The following is a 17631-nucleotide window of genomic DNA, read 5'->3' on the forward strand; positions in this document are numbered from 1 at the left end:
CTTGATACGTAGTGTTGTGAGAGATTATTTTATAATCTTATATATTAATATAAAATACCATCCCTCGTATCCGTGTATCGCTTTACTATTATTATATAGATTATATAGATAGATTTTTTTTATCATAATAGTTATATTTTTATTTTTTATTTAAAAAATATAAAAAATAAAAAATAAATACGAAATGTCACTTCTAATATCCATATATCGTTTTACTATTACTATACAGATTTTTTTATCATACTATTTATATTTATATTTTTTATTTTAAAAAATATAAAAAAAACTTGACACGTGACATTGTGAGAGATTACCTTATAATTTTATGTATTAACATGAAATGCTACTCCTAATATCCGTATATTACTTTATTATTATTATATAGATGGGTATAAAATTTTAATTAGATTAGATTAAGATTTGAATTTAAAAAATATATATATTTTGAGTTTGGGTATGGATATAACTAAACCGGACCCACTAACACCTCTATACGCACTTCGCCACCTCCACCCGAGGAGCTTTTAGGAAGCTGTTAGAACGAGATGCAGGACTCTGCCCGTCCGCCGAGAAACATACCGGCCTAAATTTGCATATGGGAAAGTTTGGGAGCATATCCGTTCCACTATGAAGCGTGCTTCATCAAGATGAGAAGAACCCCGTTCTTTGTCAGTCGACAAGGTATATCTTGGAGTTATCCATGGTATCTGAATCCATTTCTAGGGCACGAGGTCATACCTCTCTGTTTGCACATGGATACACCTGAAGTAACTGGAGGCCATACCCCAAAGCCTTGGGTTGCTAAATTTTTGAATGCAGGAATCGGTCATAAAGAAATCTTGTGTATGATAGTTAATTTATAGCTCTTGCTCTAACAAAAGCTTTACATGCTTGTGCAAAGCATCGTAACTCATAAAATTGACTATAAAATCTATCCACGGAGGAGTTGATTAAATCTTTTTTTCATGAATCAGTAAAATAAATATTTAATATTATTTTTAAAATATCTATCTTCATTTTCAATATCTCCATCGTTTCATGCCCAATAAGTAATACATTCGGTCATTCATTTTTTTTCAAACTTAAAAGGTAGAAAAAATATTATAAAAAATATAAATAAATTTTATCAACTTATCAAAAAAATAATAATGCAAAAGAACATAAATAATCGATTTCAAATCCACTTTTCTATGCATAAAAAATATATAAATAAATTATTTTTTATTTAAATATAGTTTGAAAAATATTTATCTAAAAATATAAATTTTTCGATAAATTTTTTATCCATACAATAAGAATGAACCCTTAATAGATTTGGATAATGGTATCCAAAGTCAAATTCTAAACCCATCCCAAATCCTAATACATTTGAATTATAAATTTCAAGTTCTTCTTAGATCCTTTAGGATTTTACTAAACAGATTCTATTGGACTTCAGGGAGATCGAATATCCAAAATAATCTATCTGACTGCCATCCCCGCTCCATGTCTAATTGAATCAACGATTTATCTTTTGCCGGGTAGTTCATCTAGCTCAATCACTGGGGTGCAAGGCTCTAAACGTGGCAGTCGTGCCCTCTGAGATACCTATATCTTACCTCACGGACCATGCTTGGTCCTACTTACGTGAAGCCTAAAGAGACCATGCTGGATCCAAATGGGGCACCTCCTCAAACCATAAGGATGGGTACCATTGGAGTCTCCTTCCCTCAATTAACCTGTCAAACGTCGATCCGATTTGTTACCATTCTTGATTACATTGCCGGGAATTCAAAGGAATAAACTTAGATAAGGCCGTAAGGGAAAGTTTCCAAAGCTCACCCATAAAACTTGGATCCTATGATGTGATCGAGAGCATGTGGTGGGGCCGGACAGAATAAGCATTACAGCCAGAATAGATTGGAAGTTAAATGCATTTAAAGGTACAAATCATGGCTTAAAAGAGAGTACAAATGAGTGGATGTAGGCTTCGGAAGGTACGTGGAGCGAAGGTTCTGAAGGAAGGAATCTAAAGCCGAATACGTTATCCCATCTTTAATTCTCTCCGAACATGGTTAGCCTACTTGTTGCCATCCAAAACGGTGGGATCTTTCCAACAAAAAAAAAAAAAAAAAAAACAGTGGGGTCTGGCATTGAAACTTCCTTCTTTGTTTGAGACCCCACCTATGCAGAGAGATGGCCAATCATTGCACTAAAAATTATTTTGAAAAAGAATGATACCAACCAGCATTCTATTCAATCATCGGATCCATGCGAAACATGCATGCATAAATTTTTGATGGGTGGGTGAGTCCTGGCTGACCTCGTGTGTCCATTTCTTTTCCTAACTGTCATTCCTATCTTCTTGGCTTCGGTTTGGTGTATTTTTTTTTTTTTATAAGAAACAACTTCAAGCCACGATTCTGGCCATGTGCATGAAAAAGTTTATTGAGTCGACAAATACGGCAACATGTGCCCGTGGCATTACACTTTGACAAAGGGAAGAGCAAACTTCACCTGTTCATTAGTAAACGAAGGTCAAAGCAAACATATTGTCGCAGAAGAGAGAAACTAGAAGACATGTCTGGCATAAAGGGAAGAGGACTTGGAGAAAATGATGGGCTACCAGATTTTGGTTTATTAATAATAAATTTAATTCAAAATTTTGATATTTTAAGAATAATCTCATATTGAGTATAAAGGTAAACAAAAATCTATTTAAATTAAAAATGCCCCTGTTAGATACCCAAATAGCTTGATATTTTGAGTAGAAAAGATTTAGTATTAATTTTTTATTTTTCTCTCCTCTTTCAAAGTCCTGCAGATATGACTCTAATTATTTCTCACATGGTGTTTTGAAGAGAAGTGTGAAGAGATGCTTTTTGCTTCTCTTCTCGTGGAACATCATCGAAAAGATTTATCTCAATGTATCTAAACTACCGTATCTGATCCGATGATATCTTCAAAAGACACAACCTTTGATCATGTAGTGAAAGAATACATCCAATAAAGAGATGCTTTAACACCCACCCACACTCACCCTTTCACATTTATAAGTAGAGAAAAGGGTCATCATTGTCATTCATCTGAACAACATCACACTCAAGTGTAGAAAAAAGAATTGAGAAAATAAATTGAGCTCAAGGTGAGTAAACTCAAATGCACCCTTTGAGTATTCAAGAAGAGAAGATTGTGACTGTACAAAAAGGGATCGAGATAAATTTTTTTCAATCAATTTTGCTGATTTTCGCTACATCTAGATTTGACCAGTTCAGATTTCATGTTGATTCCCCTTCGTTAGAACGCATTTTAAGAAATCATTAATTGATAGCAGCTCCAAAGGATATTCCAGAAGTATGGATTCAATGAAGCAAAAACATAAAGCATACCTGCCACCGCATTCCTCGTCCAAGGTGGTGGGGAGAATTGGCGCCATTTAGGTGGTGGGCCAGTCGTTGAGCACCACGTAGACGTTATTTAGCTGCAACATAGGTGTTTAAACGTGGCATTCGGAAAGTCTAAACGTAATAGATCATGACTCTTTGATTTTTAAAATAATAAGAAATGCTTCCGTGATACCCGGTACTTGGATTAAGTAATGATTTTTAAAATTACATGTCGACCAAGTATTTGGTGACAACGTAATTCGCAGGTCCTTATACGATGAAGTTAAAAAAAAAAAAATCACTTCGACTAGAATTTTTCAAATTCGTCTCCTTTGCAGTCTTCCGTTTTTCCATTTTTTAGCACTCCTTTTAACAATCAACTACGTTGGAAAAATTGTACACCCCTCCCCCCAACAAAAAAAAAAAGTACGTTAGAAAAAAAATATCAATTTTAAATTTAAGATTTGAGTTGCACAAACGAAGGGATCCCATCATGGTTTTGAAGTTAAAGCATTCAAAAGGTGGCCTAATGTTAGAGAAGACTAATCAGACAACTTTGTGGTAGTTTCAAAGTATATCTAGATATTATTTATTAAAAAAAAAAAAAAAAACCCGCTAAAGTGGAAAGATACGCGCCTTTTAAAAGACATTGTCCACCAGCATGCAAAAATTTGGCAAGAGTGCTGGATTAAGCAGGGCTATACAGCTTATAATAACCATTCAGCAAAAATTATTATCAACCTGATGACCGACATTAGATGGCCTTTAGATAACTAGAAACTGGAAAAATTGGAGACGGGAACCCCATTAGTAGAATGATCACACACTAGCAAACAAAATTTTTTTTTGAAAATGGAAGAACCGTCATAATTAATCAGGTAGAATGCCATCACCAGCCAAGAAGTAGAAGCTTCAGTAAGGCCATCCGAATATAGAGGCCATTCTTGGCTTGTCTAAAATATGCAGCTCTGGGGTCACTATCCACATCCACTGTTATCTGCAGAATGTATCAAGTCATCAGCCTCACCTCTTGGGTTCATGTATTGAGAAATTCGTTGCGTGGTCTCATAGAAGAAAAGATTTTAACCAGCAAACATGTGCCAGCAGTTGTGACCCGGAATAGGATCAAACATGCTTGCATAATAGAATATCAAAAAAGGAAAGAAAGTCTGACACAATTGCACATTTACCTCATCGAGCCTTGGAAGAGGATGCATGATAACAGCATGCTTCGGCACCACATCCAGTACCTTTCCATCCACTATGTACTTCCCACGAGCAGCTTCATATAGGTCTATCCTCTCACCAAATCTCTCTCGTTGTATACGTGTCTGATAAACAACATCGCACTTTGAAGCCACTTCCAATAGATCAGTGCTTTCTTCCCATCCAACACCCATGGATGTCAAGTAGTCTTTTATATCATCCTGATGATGATAAATGTTGAGACTCAGTGTAACAGTCTTCAGCATCAATAAAAATGGAAAGGATGCCAATGAAAAAGAAAGAATGATAGATGCTCAGAATAGGAGGTAAAACCTCAGTTTAGAAATACTTGGCAACAGTATAATGAAGAAATTCATACCTTCATCTTTACAACGTCGGGTGAGACAAAGTATATCTTTATGTTTTGGTACTTGGCAATTAGATAAGCCAGTGATCTAACAGTCCTCCCATTTGCAAGATCTCCAACCAACCCAAGCGTGATTCCATCCAGTCTGCCTATTTCTCTTTTGATTGTGTACACGTCCAATAAAGCCTGCACAAACAACAAGTGTGAGAAACCAATATCCATGGTAGCACATAAGTTTCTAGCAACAACCATAGATGCATTCACTAATTGAATCTATGCTGATTACAAGGATAAGATATGAAGCAAGATATTGGCGAGAGACCATGTCTCCCAACAGCAGCTGGCCAATCCTCCGTGAAACATTTTGGTTCTCTGAAAATGATGTCACCAGACTACCATTATAAAGACTCTTTTAGTCTTAAGACTCACAATAGAAGATGACTAGAGAAGGGAGAAGATAAAAGAGGGCTAGCTTAAGAGTGTCAAAAATAGAGAACACCTCTAGTACCACAGATGTAAAAAGCAACTGTAAGCTTGTAGAAAAATGTCACTAGTCTGGCATTGTAAAATACTAACACTTACAATAAGGTCCTATCCGAAGATGGGTTGAGAAGGACAGTAAAAGAGGGGCTAGCTTCAGTGTGTAAAACATAAGTTACACGTTCTCTGGTATTATATATGTAAAAGCAACTGGAAGCTTGTAGAAACATAATGAGCAGTTACCAACGGGACCACCTTGGAACATATGTGTGTCAAAACGAGCATCGGAAAGTAGGGAGAAAACAACCATTGGAAAAGACTGATGAGACATGAAAATTTCAAAATCTAAAGAGGTCGAGCATGATTCTAAGAAGGTTTATTATGGTGTGGAATGGGGAATACCCTTCAGGCAGCATCTGCTGGTAAACCCACTCAATCAACCAATGCTGATTCACAGCAAGAAGTGAATGGAGGATCGCATTGAAGGATGCTGACAGCACCAAATGTTGACAATGCTTGTACAGAGACTTTTCATATACCTGCTCTTCTTTACAAGTGAAGCTTATGTAGTTACAAGAAACTGTGAAAATTTAAATAGATCCTATAGTAAAGAAGTTTAAAAGTGAAAATGCAAGGACTCTTGATATCATACCGTGCATGCTGGGTGATGACTTCAGTATAACAAGATCCTCTCTAGAAGAGTGGCTTAACAGATAAGCTTGGTGTGTATATAGGCTAGAGGGTGAAATGTAAGCTAGCTGGATTTGGATAACATGTGATGCTAGCGGGTTTGGCCCTTCACAGGAATGAATGGTAAAACAAAAATTATAAGAACCAAATACGGTTGATAAGGCATGTTACCGATGTATATTCATGGTCAAGCTTTTACATCCCGCCGGAACAGTGAGAAAACGGGACCGAGACGGGCTTGGGACTCCGAAACCCATCTTTGCATGGAAAGAAGAAGAAAGGGGAAAAAAGAAAATGAAGGAAAGATGAAGAAAAGGGAAAAATGAAAGAAAAGAAAATAAAAAATGAAAAAAAAAAGAAAGGAAGGAAGAAGAAAAAGAAAGAAAAAGGAAAGAAAGAAAAAAAAGTAGAGAAAAGAAAAAAAAGAAGGAAAAAAGAAAAGAAGAAAAGAAAGAGGAAGAAAGAGGAAGGGGAGAGATGGAAAATATCTATTAGGATGTATGACCAGGACCGCTATCGGAATGGAACAGAACAGCAAGACATCCCGTTCCATGGAGAAATCGGGACACCTTTGTCCCATGGAATTTAAAACCTTATTCATAGTAACAATTTATGAGCAGAACAGGTTTCATTATGTCATCTATTTCCTATATGACCACACTTCTCATAAGTTGGTTTGGTTCCTACATGATATGTATCAATAGATTCCATGTATGGTGTCAGAAGAACTCCCAAGATCAACTCCAAATCATACAAGTACTATCCTGGAACCTCTGAAAGCAGTATGCAAGACTCAAGGGCTGTTTGGATGGTTATATACTTTATCCTGTGGACAAGGTTGCCGGATAGTCTATGTTGAGAAGAGAAAAGCATAAGAAGAGGAAGAAGTATTGCAACCAGAAACCTACTGAAGTGCATGATCCAAGAAAAATAGGGGTTTTGTACTTAATCTCTAAAGTGATTTAGGTAATCCCAAGTTTTTTTAGAGATTGCACCCTCCTAAGTCCTTCTTATCCCACCAATTTACTCATTGTGTTGCTGATTCTTTATTTACAAATATCTCATGCAGTCATCCAAACAGGCCCTTAACTTAAACATAATGCATCTGTATATGCTTTAGGAAACTACATCTATCATGCTTCACCATGCCCATACCTCCAAACATATCCACATAAAACATAAACAGCTCTATCATTTTTTTTTCTTTTCCCTAAAATACCTTTTCAATAAGCAAGTCCAACCATGCAAAAAGAAAAAGGATATACAGGGATATGTAGGGTGGAATATAATTTTAACTAAATTATACATACATATACCTTTAAATATATTATAAAACAAAAGACTAAGATATTATTTCTTAAGTTCTTTTAATATTCATGTTTCTCATCAAAACTTCCCAATTAACATAAGGATATAAGAGAAATAATGTTCGATAAAGTTACATGACTACCCAAAACCTTTATTAATCTCTAAAAAAATAGTAAATGTTCACGTCTAACATCAAACATTGCAGGTTGTATTCATTGTTGAAGGTTCCAACTCTCAACAATCCCTAAAAGCTGGAGCCAAAGAATTGTGATAAGTATTGATATGTTTGATGTGTATCTCGGTTTGATATGTATCTGATACAGATTTTTTTGATCTGGACGTAGAACTGTCCATGTAACACAAATGGAGGCAACATTCAAGGGTGTTATGTATTTAGAAAGGGATTAGGAATATAAGGTACTTCCATAATATGGCCACGATTTGGTGATGTCAAAATCAATTAAAAGGCTAAAAGTAGACAGATATTGGATTATGGAAAGAAAGATTAAAATGAAGCAACCAGGTTTTAGCTGATAACACAGAGTAAATAATAAATGGACAAACCACGAAGATAAATAGATCGATTTAATGCCCAATTCATACATATGATGGATGCTTTGTATGTCTTACAACCATTATAACGACAATGTACAATGCTTCTAGTGGCTACATACATATTAATAAACTCTTTCAAATATGAAACATTTATATCTGCATTTATTACATTAATTTTAGATCACGACTCAAGTACAGGCATGGGTGGTTTTATATTATATCCACCAGCCAACAATGTAGCCTCACTTGTTTGAATTTGGAGTCTTACTATGAATTTGGTTGAGTTATAGCTGTACATTTAATCTAGAAAAGAATCTAATAGGTAAGCTTTGATGCATTTGGGTCAACAGACCATTCCTAGCCCCATTTATCAAGTTTGAGCATGTACAAGCTTATAAGCTCCAGAGTTCAACCATGTGAACATACAAATAAACTGACACCACAAAATTGCGATGCTCGTCCTCCTAAACTCCACATTCAAGTTTTGCACATATTTTTATTGGAAAGAGATCAAATTCTAAGCTAGAGATTTATGTGACCTTCTGTTGGTTTTCAATTAATGCAAACCTTTTTAAAAAGCAGGTCAATTATCTTAAAGAAAGAATCTTCCTCGAGAAGACCTACTCTGCTCTTGAATTTGTAAATGTCATTTACTTGCTCAAAAAATGGTGGGTGGCTCTTTCTGAAGAAGAAAAGGGAAAAAGAATTAACAGATTCAATTCCTCCCAATCCCCCCTAAATGTTATGAAATCATTCGTGGAACATCCCTTTGCCCAACCTCTCTAATTTCTTGTATCTCTTTGAGTTTGAATAAAATTAAGCTGCAGGTATTCCCCCTCCCTTCTTTTCCACCCAAAAGGGTGGAAGGATTAGTGCCTTGGTGGCTGGAATCTTAAGATGTCACAGCAACCATAGAATCTTGCTCTTAATCAACACGAGCATTCAGAAGCTTCGGCTTCTTATTTATTCATTTCTTATTGATATAGAGCTATATGATTTCAGGATAAACAACCAAAACAAATACTTCATATCAAGGTTCGCCGTCTTGGTACTGACGGCCGTTTCAGTCGGCCGACGGTACGATTCGGTATGATTCCGTACTGTATCGTACCGAACCGACGTAGGCACCGGACCCGAACCGGGAGAAGAAAAAGAGAGAAAGAGAGAGAAATAGAGAGAGAGAGAGGGTGGAAGAAAGAAAAGGAGGGGAAGGAGGGGGCGGGGCTGCCGGACGCCGCAATCCACGCATGCGGCACCACAGGCATGAAACAGGGGCGACACGCCCCTGTTTCACGATTTTTTTTAAAAAAATCGAAACTTAAGTAAAGCCGGCAAATGGTTTGTCGACTTCATTGATTTTAATTTTTTTTAAAAAAATCTTTTAAATAGTGAAGCCGGCAAATGGTTTGCCGGCTTCACTGTTGATCTTCGTTTAAAAAAAAGAAGATCGTGTGAATAGGGACAACAGCCCCTGTTCCGCTACCGCGACGCCACCCGCGACGCTTCCACTACCGCCCTCCCCCGGCCTTGGCAAAGTCTGCATTCGCGACCACGACGCCACCCGCTCCCATCTCCGGTGATCTCCCCCCTTCTCTCTCTCTTTTTCTCGCTCGTTTCAAAGCCCTATCTGGTGAACCGACGAGCCGCAGATGCTTTCGCGACTCTCCGATGGCCGCAGCGGGCCACCACCGACCTCCAGCGGCTCCCGTCTCCCTCCCTCTCCTCTCTCTCTTTTTCTCACTTTCTCTCTCTTTCTCTCTCTCCTCCACCAGCATACCATTTGAACCGGCCGAACCGTGCCAGTTCCCCATCGGTCTAGCTCGGTACATAGTGTACCAGTCGGTTCAGCACGGTACAGCATTCCATGCTTCATATGTTTTTTCCTTCTTAAAAGCTATAGCAAATGGCTTCCAAATACCAAATCCTATGCTATTATGATTAGATGAAGAAATCAAAAAAAAAAAAAGCAACATATTAGCACAAACACTAATGTTTGATTCCTCTCACAGGCTGTCATACCATCACCTGTGATGCTTTACTGATCATCCTATATCTAGGTCCTTGTTAGTGAGTCATGCCAACATCCAAAACATATACACTTGGATTGTTCTTGATGGTTTGTTTCCTCAAAGGCTTCTTCGATGGTTATATTTGTAAAGTAACCATCCTGTAATATGACAAAAACTATTCCACAAACTGAGGCAAGATCATACACCTACAAGCCATAACAAAGTGATATAACTTGATCCTCTGTATGAAGAAATATATAGCCTAGCACCTTCTATTCAGTCTACGATCAGAATCCTATATGTTCCACTAAATCTTGGAATCAAACAACTAGCATTGAATATCCAAGACCACGAACTTCATAAATGTTCATTAATATCTTTGCTTCAAAGATCGATGGGCTTATAACAATTTTAGACAACCATGCTTCAAGATGTAACACACGTTCAAAGTCAATCTATCTATATGGTGAATCTATGATAATGCTCCTTAGATTAAATCAAGGGATCACATAACAACCTTAACATTCAGATATTGAATGTGAATGGATACAAATCCTAGTTGCTAACCTTCATAGCAAAATCTCAAAAACAAATCCTGATTATCATTCAATTTCCTTCACATGCATGCATTGCTCTCAAATGCTTATTGCAACCTAATTTCCCAAATACAAAACAAAGTTATGTATTTCTGTATTAGCTTGTTATATTCTCACCATAACTTCTAAGCTTAAACAATTAGTTTCAAATTTATAAAGCAATTTCCTAGACATCATACACATTTTGCCATCTGTTTTCATTGATGCAGGACAAGCTGCTCATCTAGGTGACTAGCTTGTAGATCAATTATCTACAAAGACAAGTAGGCAGGGAAAGATCCAATACAACAGCCTTCGCTTACTAAAATTATCCACCATGCAGAACAATTAAGTATCATCTATGTATACCTGAGTTGGGTGCTGTCCAGGACCATCACCAGCATTTATTATAGGAATGCTAGCTGTAGAAGCTGCTCTTCTAGCAGCTCCACTTTCAAAGTGTCTCAATACAATTATATCTGCATAACCTTCAACAGTTCTTATAGTATCTGCAATGCAGGTTTGTTTATCAATCAACCCAGTTGATAAGATATGATACTCTGGAATGCAGGATAAGCTTACCTTCAAGAGTTTCCCCTTTAGCTGCTGAAGAAAATTCTCGAGCATTTTCTGTTGTCAGAACTTCTCCACCCAACCGTTTCATGGCAGATTCAAAGGAAAGTCTAGTCCGTGTTGATGGTTCATAAAATAGAGTAGCCATCAGATAGCCCCTCAATATCTTTCTCCTAGATGAGTTCTTCTCAATCCTTTCCATTTCAAGCACCACTTCAAATATATCATTCAGTATATCCCTGTCAAACTGTTGAGACTCAATAATATCGTCAAGCTGAAACTTGTTTCCAATCGAAACCGATGACTTGTTGGTGTCAACAGAACAGCATCGACCGTGACTTCTCAGTAGCAATTTTCTCATATGATCTGGTTGTAAGGCACTTGTAGCAGAGAATGCATCATGTTGCGGATCAGTGGAAGTGGCACATAAGTTGACAAAGAGTGGTCCGTTGACAGCATGATTTGGATCAGCAAATATAGACTCTTGACAACTTCTCATATGGCCTTTGCTTAAAAAACTTGGAGAAGGTTTCAGGAAAAGCATGCCATTATGCACAGCACTAGTGGATAGCATAGACAAAGCCATTGCTATGGAAGAAGCAATCTAACACAAGACAAAACCAGATCCTATAGACTTCTTGCAAATCCCTGAGACTTTATGGTACAGTCACAACTGCAAGATATCAAATCAGCCGTGTAACATTAATAAAAGTTTAGAAAGTACTATATAAAGGAGAAGAACATCAAGAAAGCGAAACAATATAAAGCATACTATAGGAGTATGGACAAAATTAGTAAACAAATAAGCACTAGCAAGTCATTTCATAACTAGTTACCATAAAATGGAAGATTTAGCAGAAACATGAGTATGAAAGTACATAAATGGTAATAGGTGAAAATGGATTGACACACAAAGAAAACTACTGATTGTGATAGAAACATCAAATTAAACAGAAAATAAAGTTGTCTTTTCGAATATCTTTATTGTAGAAACCCCACCAAAAACATGAAGTCATAAAAGGAAATCAATGATGACCGCTGGATTTGTGTTTCAAGGTAAAAGTCAACAAGTTTGAAGTCCCTAAAAGGGACAATCCAGTTTAGATAAAACCCATTGCAGTTTATCCACAGCAAGTCACCAACCTTGCTAGGTCTTCCAAAAATTTCCATCAGGATGGGATGACAAGGCATTGGATGACCATGTCCACACGAGGCTATTGTATTCAAGGGGGAAAAGGATTGGAGCATCATCAACTCCAGACTCAAGTATATGAATTATATTTTTTCAACAATCATTATCGAACATTAAGGGTGGCAATCGGGTAGGGTCAGACCAGGTACAAGTCGGATCAGATGCATGATAAATCAAAAATTTGTCAATCCGAATCCAACTTATTTATTAAATGGGTCAAAAATCCAGACCCGAAGCTAAACATTTTATTAAACAGGTAACCTAATTTGACCTATAACAGGTTGAATCAAGTTAAACAGGTTAAATGGTTAAGCATTGCAACCCCTATCGATGGTCCATCTATTAAATCTCATAAAAATTCTTCCTGTGGGATCAAAATTATTATAGGTGCCAGCTAATACTTGGATTTCGCGACCACATATCTAAAAGAAATCAAGGAGTGGCTAACATGATACAGGGAATTTCACAAAGTGTCAAAATTTGTAGCTTTTAAGAAGAAACAACCACCTCCTATCACAACCATGCACTACTCAATCCTTACTTGACATATGTTTTGCCTCATAACTTAAACAAAAAGGTGGAAAGAATATGTTGCAGATTTGCCGATATTCTAGCTAGCCATCTAACCATTAAGATTGTTTACCTGTAGAGATCCTTATGAAATATAACTTCAAGCCTGAGAGAATTTTTTGGCATGCCAAAGAAAATGTAACTTGCAACTTCCTCAGCAACCTATATAATGTCTCCCAAAATTTGGAATACAGATGGTTAACTCTTCAAAAAACTTTCCAGCATGGCAGAGTAAAACAAAAGTATGAGAATAAAAAATAACCACGTATAGCAAAACATCAAGATGCGGCAAATCAAGCATTAATATTTTAACAGTAAACCTGATAATTTAGATGTGTGACGCTATTTCCACATCTAAAAGCAGTTAAAGAAAAAGTGAAAATTCCGACCTCATTATCCCCTGATTCTGTAGGCTAATGGCATGCTCAATTCGCTTCGTAAAATCTGAAATATTTATAAATATATTTAAAATGATTAATTAGATGAGAAAATATACGTATAGGAGATCAAAACGGAGGAAAACATACGAATGAAGTCGTACCTACTCAAACTTTTTCCTGTGCAAAATATCGTAATATCCAATTCTAAGCATAAATCCAAGAAAAAGTACAGATAAGCACATAGGGCTGGTAAATTTTAAGGAAAAACATATGGAAGAGAAGGCAAACTGATGATTGGATTCCATACTGCCGATCGAACTATTAGGTCATACCACGAAGAACTCGAGATCGCCGATGAGGTCGGTGACCAGAGATTCTTGGGAGATGGAAGCGGTGGAGATATAAAAGGAAAAGATTTAGGGGTTTTATCGGGAGGCGTGCAACAGAGTGAGAGGGTTTTACGAGTCCGGATTTTTCCGTGACCAATTCCCCGTCACCTTCTCCGTTACGTGTCATCCATTGGTCCAGCTGTTTAGCCCACGAATCCGCATGAAAGAAGACCGATTTTCTTTTTTTCGTCTTTTCGTCCAAAAAAATTAATGAAATAGACGAGAGCGAGATTTTTAAAAATATATATTTTAAAAAAAAAATACTTTGATTTCCTTATCCTCCAACTAATTGGAGCATACATCTTCCTCCTTTAAAAATTTCAATTAAAATTTGTATGGACGATTGGATCTAAAATTCTATAAAAATCATGAAATTGAATGAATACAACCATCTAATTGAGACTTAGGATTTGAATCGGCTCAATGTAGGATTTGATTATGTCGTGGAACTCCATCTCGATCTCAGTTAGAATCATCCTCCAATCTACCGCTCTCTTCATAAAGGATCCGATCTCACAATTTCAAGTTAAAAGTAGCCCGATGTTCATATCAGATTGGAAGCGATAGCTGGATGTTTGATTTATAATCTGGATGTTCACCTCGGCTCTAGATGAGCTATTTGAGCTCAGTCATGGCCGAACTGTAGTCTCCAAATCTTCATTGATATAATACGTCTACCTGTTAAATTGGAAAAGTCAAGATAGATAAAAATCCTTTCACGATCCAATCTCTTCCAAAAGGAAAGAACTCTCTCCAACCTAATCTACATGCAAAATTCAGAAGGCAATCGGGATTCTGAAACGTGCACGACTCCGACTCCACCCCTATAAATAAAAGAATATAGAGATTCTCAAAATAAGTTCTTCACTCTCACTCTTTCCTTTTCATTGTTCTCCATCTTCTGACTTGGTCAGAGGGTCTTCATCAGAGAACACTCCAATGAAGACTTTTTGCAGGTTCTCGAATGGAGCTCCAACGGTAATATCTCAATCACCTTCACTTTGACTGTCTGACTTCAGATGTGGAGATTAAGAGTAATGGATCTAAATCTATAGTTATTTAGAATTTTGAATCCAATCATCCAAACAAACTTTGAGACCCTTCGACTTCCAATTTGAGTCAATTATACTTTTTATCTATCATCACCAAGTCAATAACTTGGCACTCATTAAGTCCATTTGGAAGTTTTTTTCTCATAGATTATTTTTTTGAAAGCTTATACTTAAGTATATGATGTATGGAAGGTTGATTACAGAAAAATAATATATTTAAGAATAACTTATATTTGGTTGAATATTTATTTTTTAAAAAAATATATAAAAAATATATTATATTCTTAATAGAGAGAAGAATATTATTATATTATATTTAAAAGCTTAAGATTATTTTTGAAAACTAAATATCTCAATTTTTCACTTGCGAAACATATTTGTACGTCCCACTTGAATTTTTCTTTCTCAAGAAATATTGCAATCTAATTTATATAAAACAAACTGCTTTCTCATTGTTCTTCATCGAAAAGTCCAGTTGAGTTTTTTCTCATTCTCCCCCAACGACCGCATCCCTCCGTGGACATTGTCATGTGCTCATTTTAGTACAATGTTCTTCCAGATTTACTCCTATAATTTTTCTTCATAATTTTATTCCAAGGTTATTTTCTCCAATAACCTTTGCTCTTTATCACCCTCAACAACAAATGCAACAACTGGATCCAAGCCTTCTCCAGCATGGCCCAAAATAGAATGAAAGAAACAACCATGGAGATGTTCTACCAAATACTTGAAATGGATCTTAGTCCAAATGAGTTTAGCTTCTCTAGCATCATTCAATCTTGGACCCTAATGATCCCGACACATATGACTAGAGTGAATTGTTGATGATTACAGTTTTTAAATTTAGACTAGCAGAATGAAAATACTAAGAAAATATTAGGACCACGTCCTTCAATTTTTTGCAATTTGTACTTATATCTCACAAATTTTAATTTTTTCAATTAGATTCCAAAAACTAAGATTTTTGTTGCAATTCTGTCTAGTTGTCCATTCCAACGAGGATCCATGAATACATGATTACCACTTGAGATAAGTTTAGGTATAAAATTCCATCAATACACTCATTAGTTAGATTAGAGTATTAGTTGTGTTTTGGTGGAAATAATATTTTGAGGATACACTAGTCATTTCGCACTCACACTCAATGGTGATAAAGCTTGGATGGATATCTAGGTCATTTTATAACCGGTTTGTAACTTTTGGAGTCCAATTTAAAAAATTAAAATATTTAAAATATAATTACAAATCATGAAAGATTGAAAAGGCGTCCATGTAATTTTTTCAAATACTAATAGAAATATTAAAAAGATGGAGAACTAGCTGCAACTCAATTGAACTAGAACCATGTTGCTCTTTCTCAAATCTTCAATTCCAACCAGCAATTGTTTCACCAAATTTTTTTAGCTTCTCCTCCTTCCACTTCTCCATACCTCACAACCAAATTGCCGTCCAATTCAAGAATCATCAAGTTGTGCTTAGGCATGGCTGAAGAATTTCTGATAATTTTCTTCAACCACAATCTTCTCATTCAGATAAAGATCTCACTCAAATCCAGCATTGAATTCTTTTTTTGAGCCTCCTTTATGATGTCCGAAATGTAGAACCCGATGATCTCGCTGGCATCATTAGAAAAAAAAATATTGATTAGAATGATTCTACTAAATGTATCTTGCGCCATCTAATAATAAGCCAATACATCATTCAAAAAAATAAATTTTTTCTCATTTTAAAAATATAAAAACTGTCAATTGGTCAACGATAGTTAATAATCAAAAATTTTTATTTAAAATTTTCAATTAAACTTGGATAATAATGTAAATTTTTTTATTAATAAATGATGTGCTAGTGTGTTATTAGATGGTGTAAAATATACATATTAAAACTGTCTTAATCAATAATTTTTACGTCATCGGCCTCTACGTAATTCAAACGCAATAACATCTCAGAGCTGCCGCCAATCACCATCTCGAAGATGTAGGGTTTGCCGCGCAATGACCCCTGCCAAGTATCAGCTCATGAGAAACTTTCTGGGATTTTTTTTTTTTGTTTTGTTTTTTTTGGTATAGGACGTATCCTGTTAACTTCCTAGCTTTTTTTTTTTTCGGTTACAGCTCCAAGTTTTGACTTGCCATTGCGCCCTCAATGGTCTAGCTTAGATCGTCGCATTGGGAGAGTGAAAACACCCATGTGAATGGTCCCAATTCTCAGCGTCCTACTCCGAGTGCCGCCCTCGATTGGGTGAGGAGGCTTGGATAATGTAGCCTTGGAACAAATCGTGTGACTTTGTTTTCGGATGAGTAATAAGGCCTCCAGTTGGCAGAGCAAATTAAATAACTACCAAATATTTCCGTACGTCTGCTCTCCCTGTCATTTTCTTATTTTTGACATGCAACCACCTCTTTCCATGGTAACGGTGTAACAGGAGTCCTCTTTTCCCAAAAGTAGGCCAATTCTCAGGTGCCCTGCTAGCTATGCACTAGATTTCCATGCCTGGCCACTCTCATCTGCAGTTCATCAGAACAAATTAGATGTTTCATATGTTGGCAAGTAGAAGTACACCCAAAAAAAATAAAAATACGTTCAGATGCAATCTAATATATATATATATATGAAAATAAAAATTGAGAGAATATTGATTAATCATTTAAATTATCTACGTAAATAATACATTATCATACATAAATATTATTTGGATCAAAATTAATCTGGAATATGCCATGTGTCTAAACTTTTTTATTTAATAATTTTTAAAACATTGAATTCAAAAATGATGTTATTAAAACTTGCTTATGTGATTTAAATGATGTTTTAGAAATCTGATATTATGATTTCTTTGCAATAAAAACTCTAAAAATATGAATAGATATCAAGAATTTGAGATATTATTTTAATATTAATAAATATTTTTTTAAAAAAATAA

At 35.9% G+C, this 17631-nt stretch overlaps 1 protein-coding gene across 7 annotated transcripts; it reads right to left on the minus strand.

The window, feature by feature from the left end:
• Positions 1-4035: 4035 nt before the first annotated feature.
• LOC105050360 (aspartate carbamoyltransferase, chloroplastic) lies at positions 4036-13787 on the minus strand. 7 transcript variants are annotated; one of them, XM_029266173.2, is made up of 9 exons: positions 13603-13787; positions 13432-13474; positions 13280-13334; positions 12964-13052; positions 11138-11801; positions 10925-11064; positions 4951-5124; positions 4556-4792; positions 4036-4362 (listed from the first exon to the last, which is right to left on the minus strand). In XM_029266173.2, exons 5-9 carry the CDS (start codon positions 11712-11714, stop codon positions 4255-4257), a joined length of 1236 nt encoding a protein of 411 aa, XP_029122006.1. In that variant the 5' UTR covers positions 11715-11801; positions 12964-13052; positions 13280-13334; positions 13432-13474; positions 13603-13787; the 3' UTR covers positions 4036-4254. The 7 variants fall into 7 exon arrangements, with proteins under 7 accessions (XP_029122006.1, XP_029122003.1, XP_019707605.1 ...); XM_029266170.2 differs by having other exon boundaries at positions 13578-13787; XM_019852046.3 differs by lacking the exon at positions 12964-13052.
• Between the last annotated feature and the right edge of the window lie 3844 nt (positions 13788-17631).

The sequence above is a fragment of the Elaeis guineensis genome, chromosome 8, assembly GCF_000442705.2.
Source record: "Elaeis guineensis isolate ETL-2024a chromosome 8, EG11, whole genome shotgun sequence".
Lineage (NCBI taxonomy): Eukaryota > Viridiplantae > Streptophyta > Magnoliopsida > Arecales > Arecaceae > Elaeis > Elaeis guineensis.

Excerpts from the sequence above, each read along its gene's own strand:
- LOC105050360 (XM_029266172.2), bottom strand. The coding sequence starts at position 11,714 with ATGGCTTTGTCTATGCTATCCACTAGTGCTGTGCATAATGGCATGCTT. Across the intron at positions 11,065-11,137 it reads TAAAGGGGAAACTCTTGAAG|ATACTATAAGAACTGTTGAA; the intron begins GTAAGCTTATCC and ends CCTGCATTGCAG. Across the intron at positions 5,125-10,924 it reads CTGGACAGCACCCAACTCAG|GCTTTATTGGACGTGTACAC; the intron begins GTATACATAGAT and ends TTGTTTGTGCAG.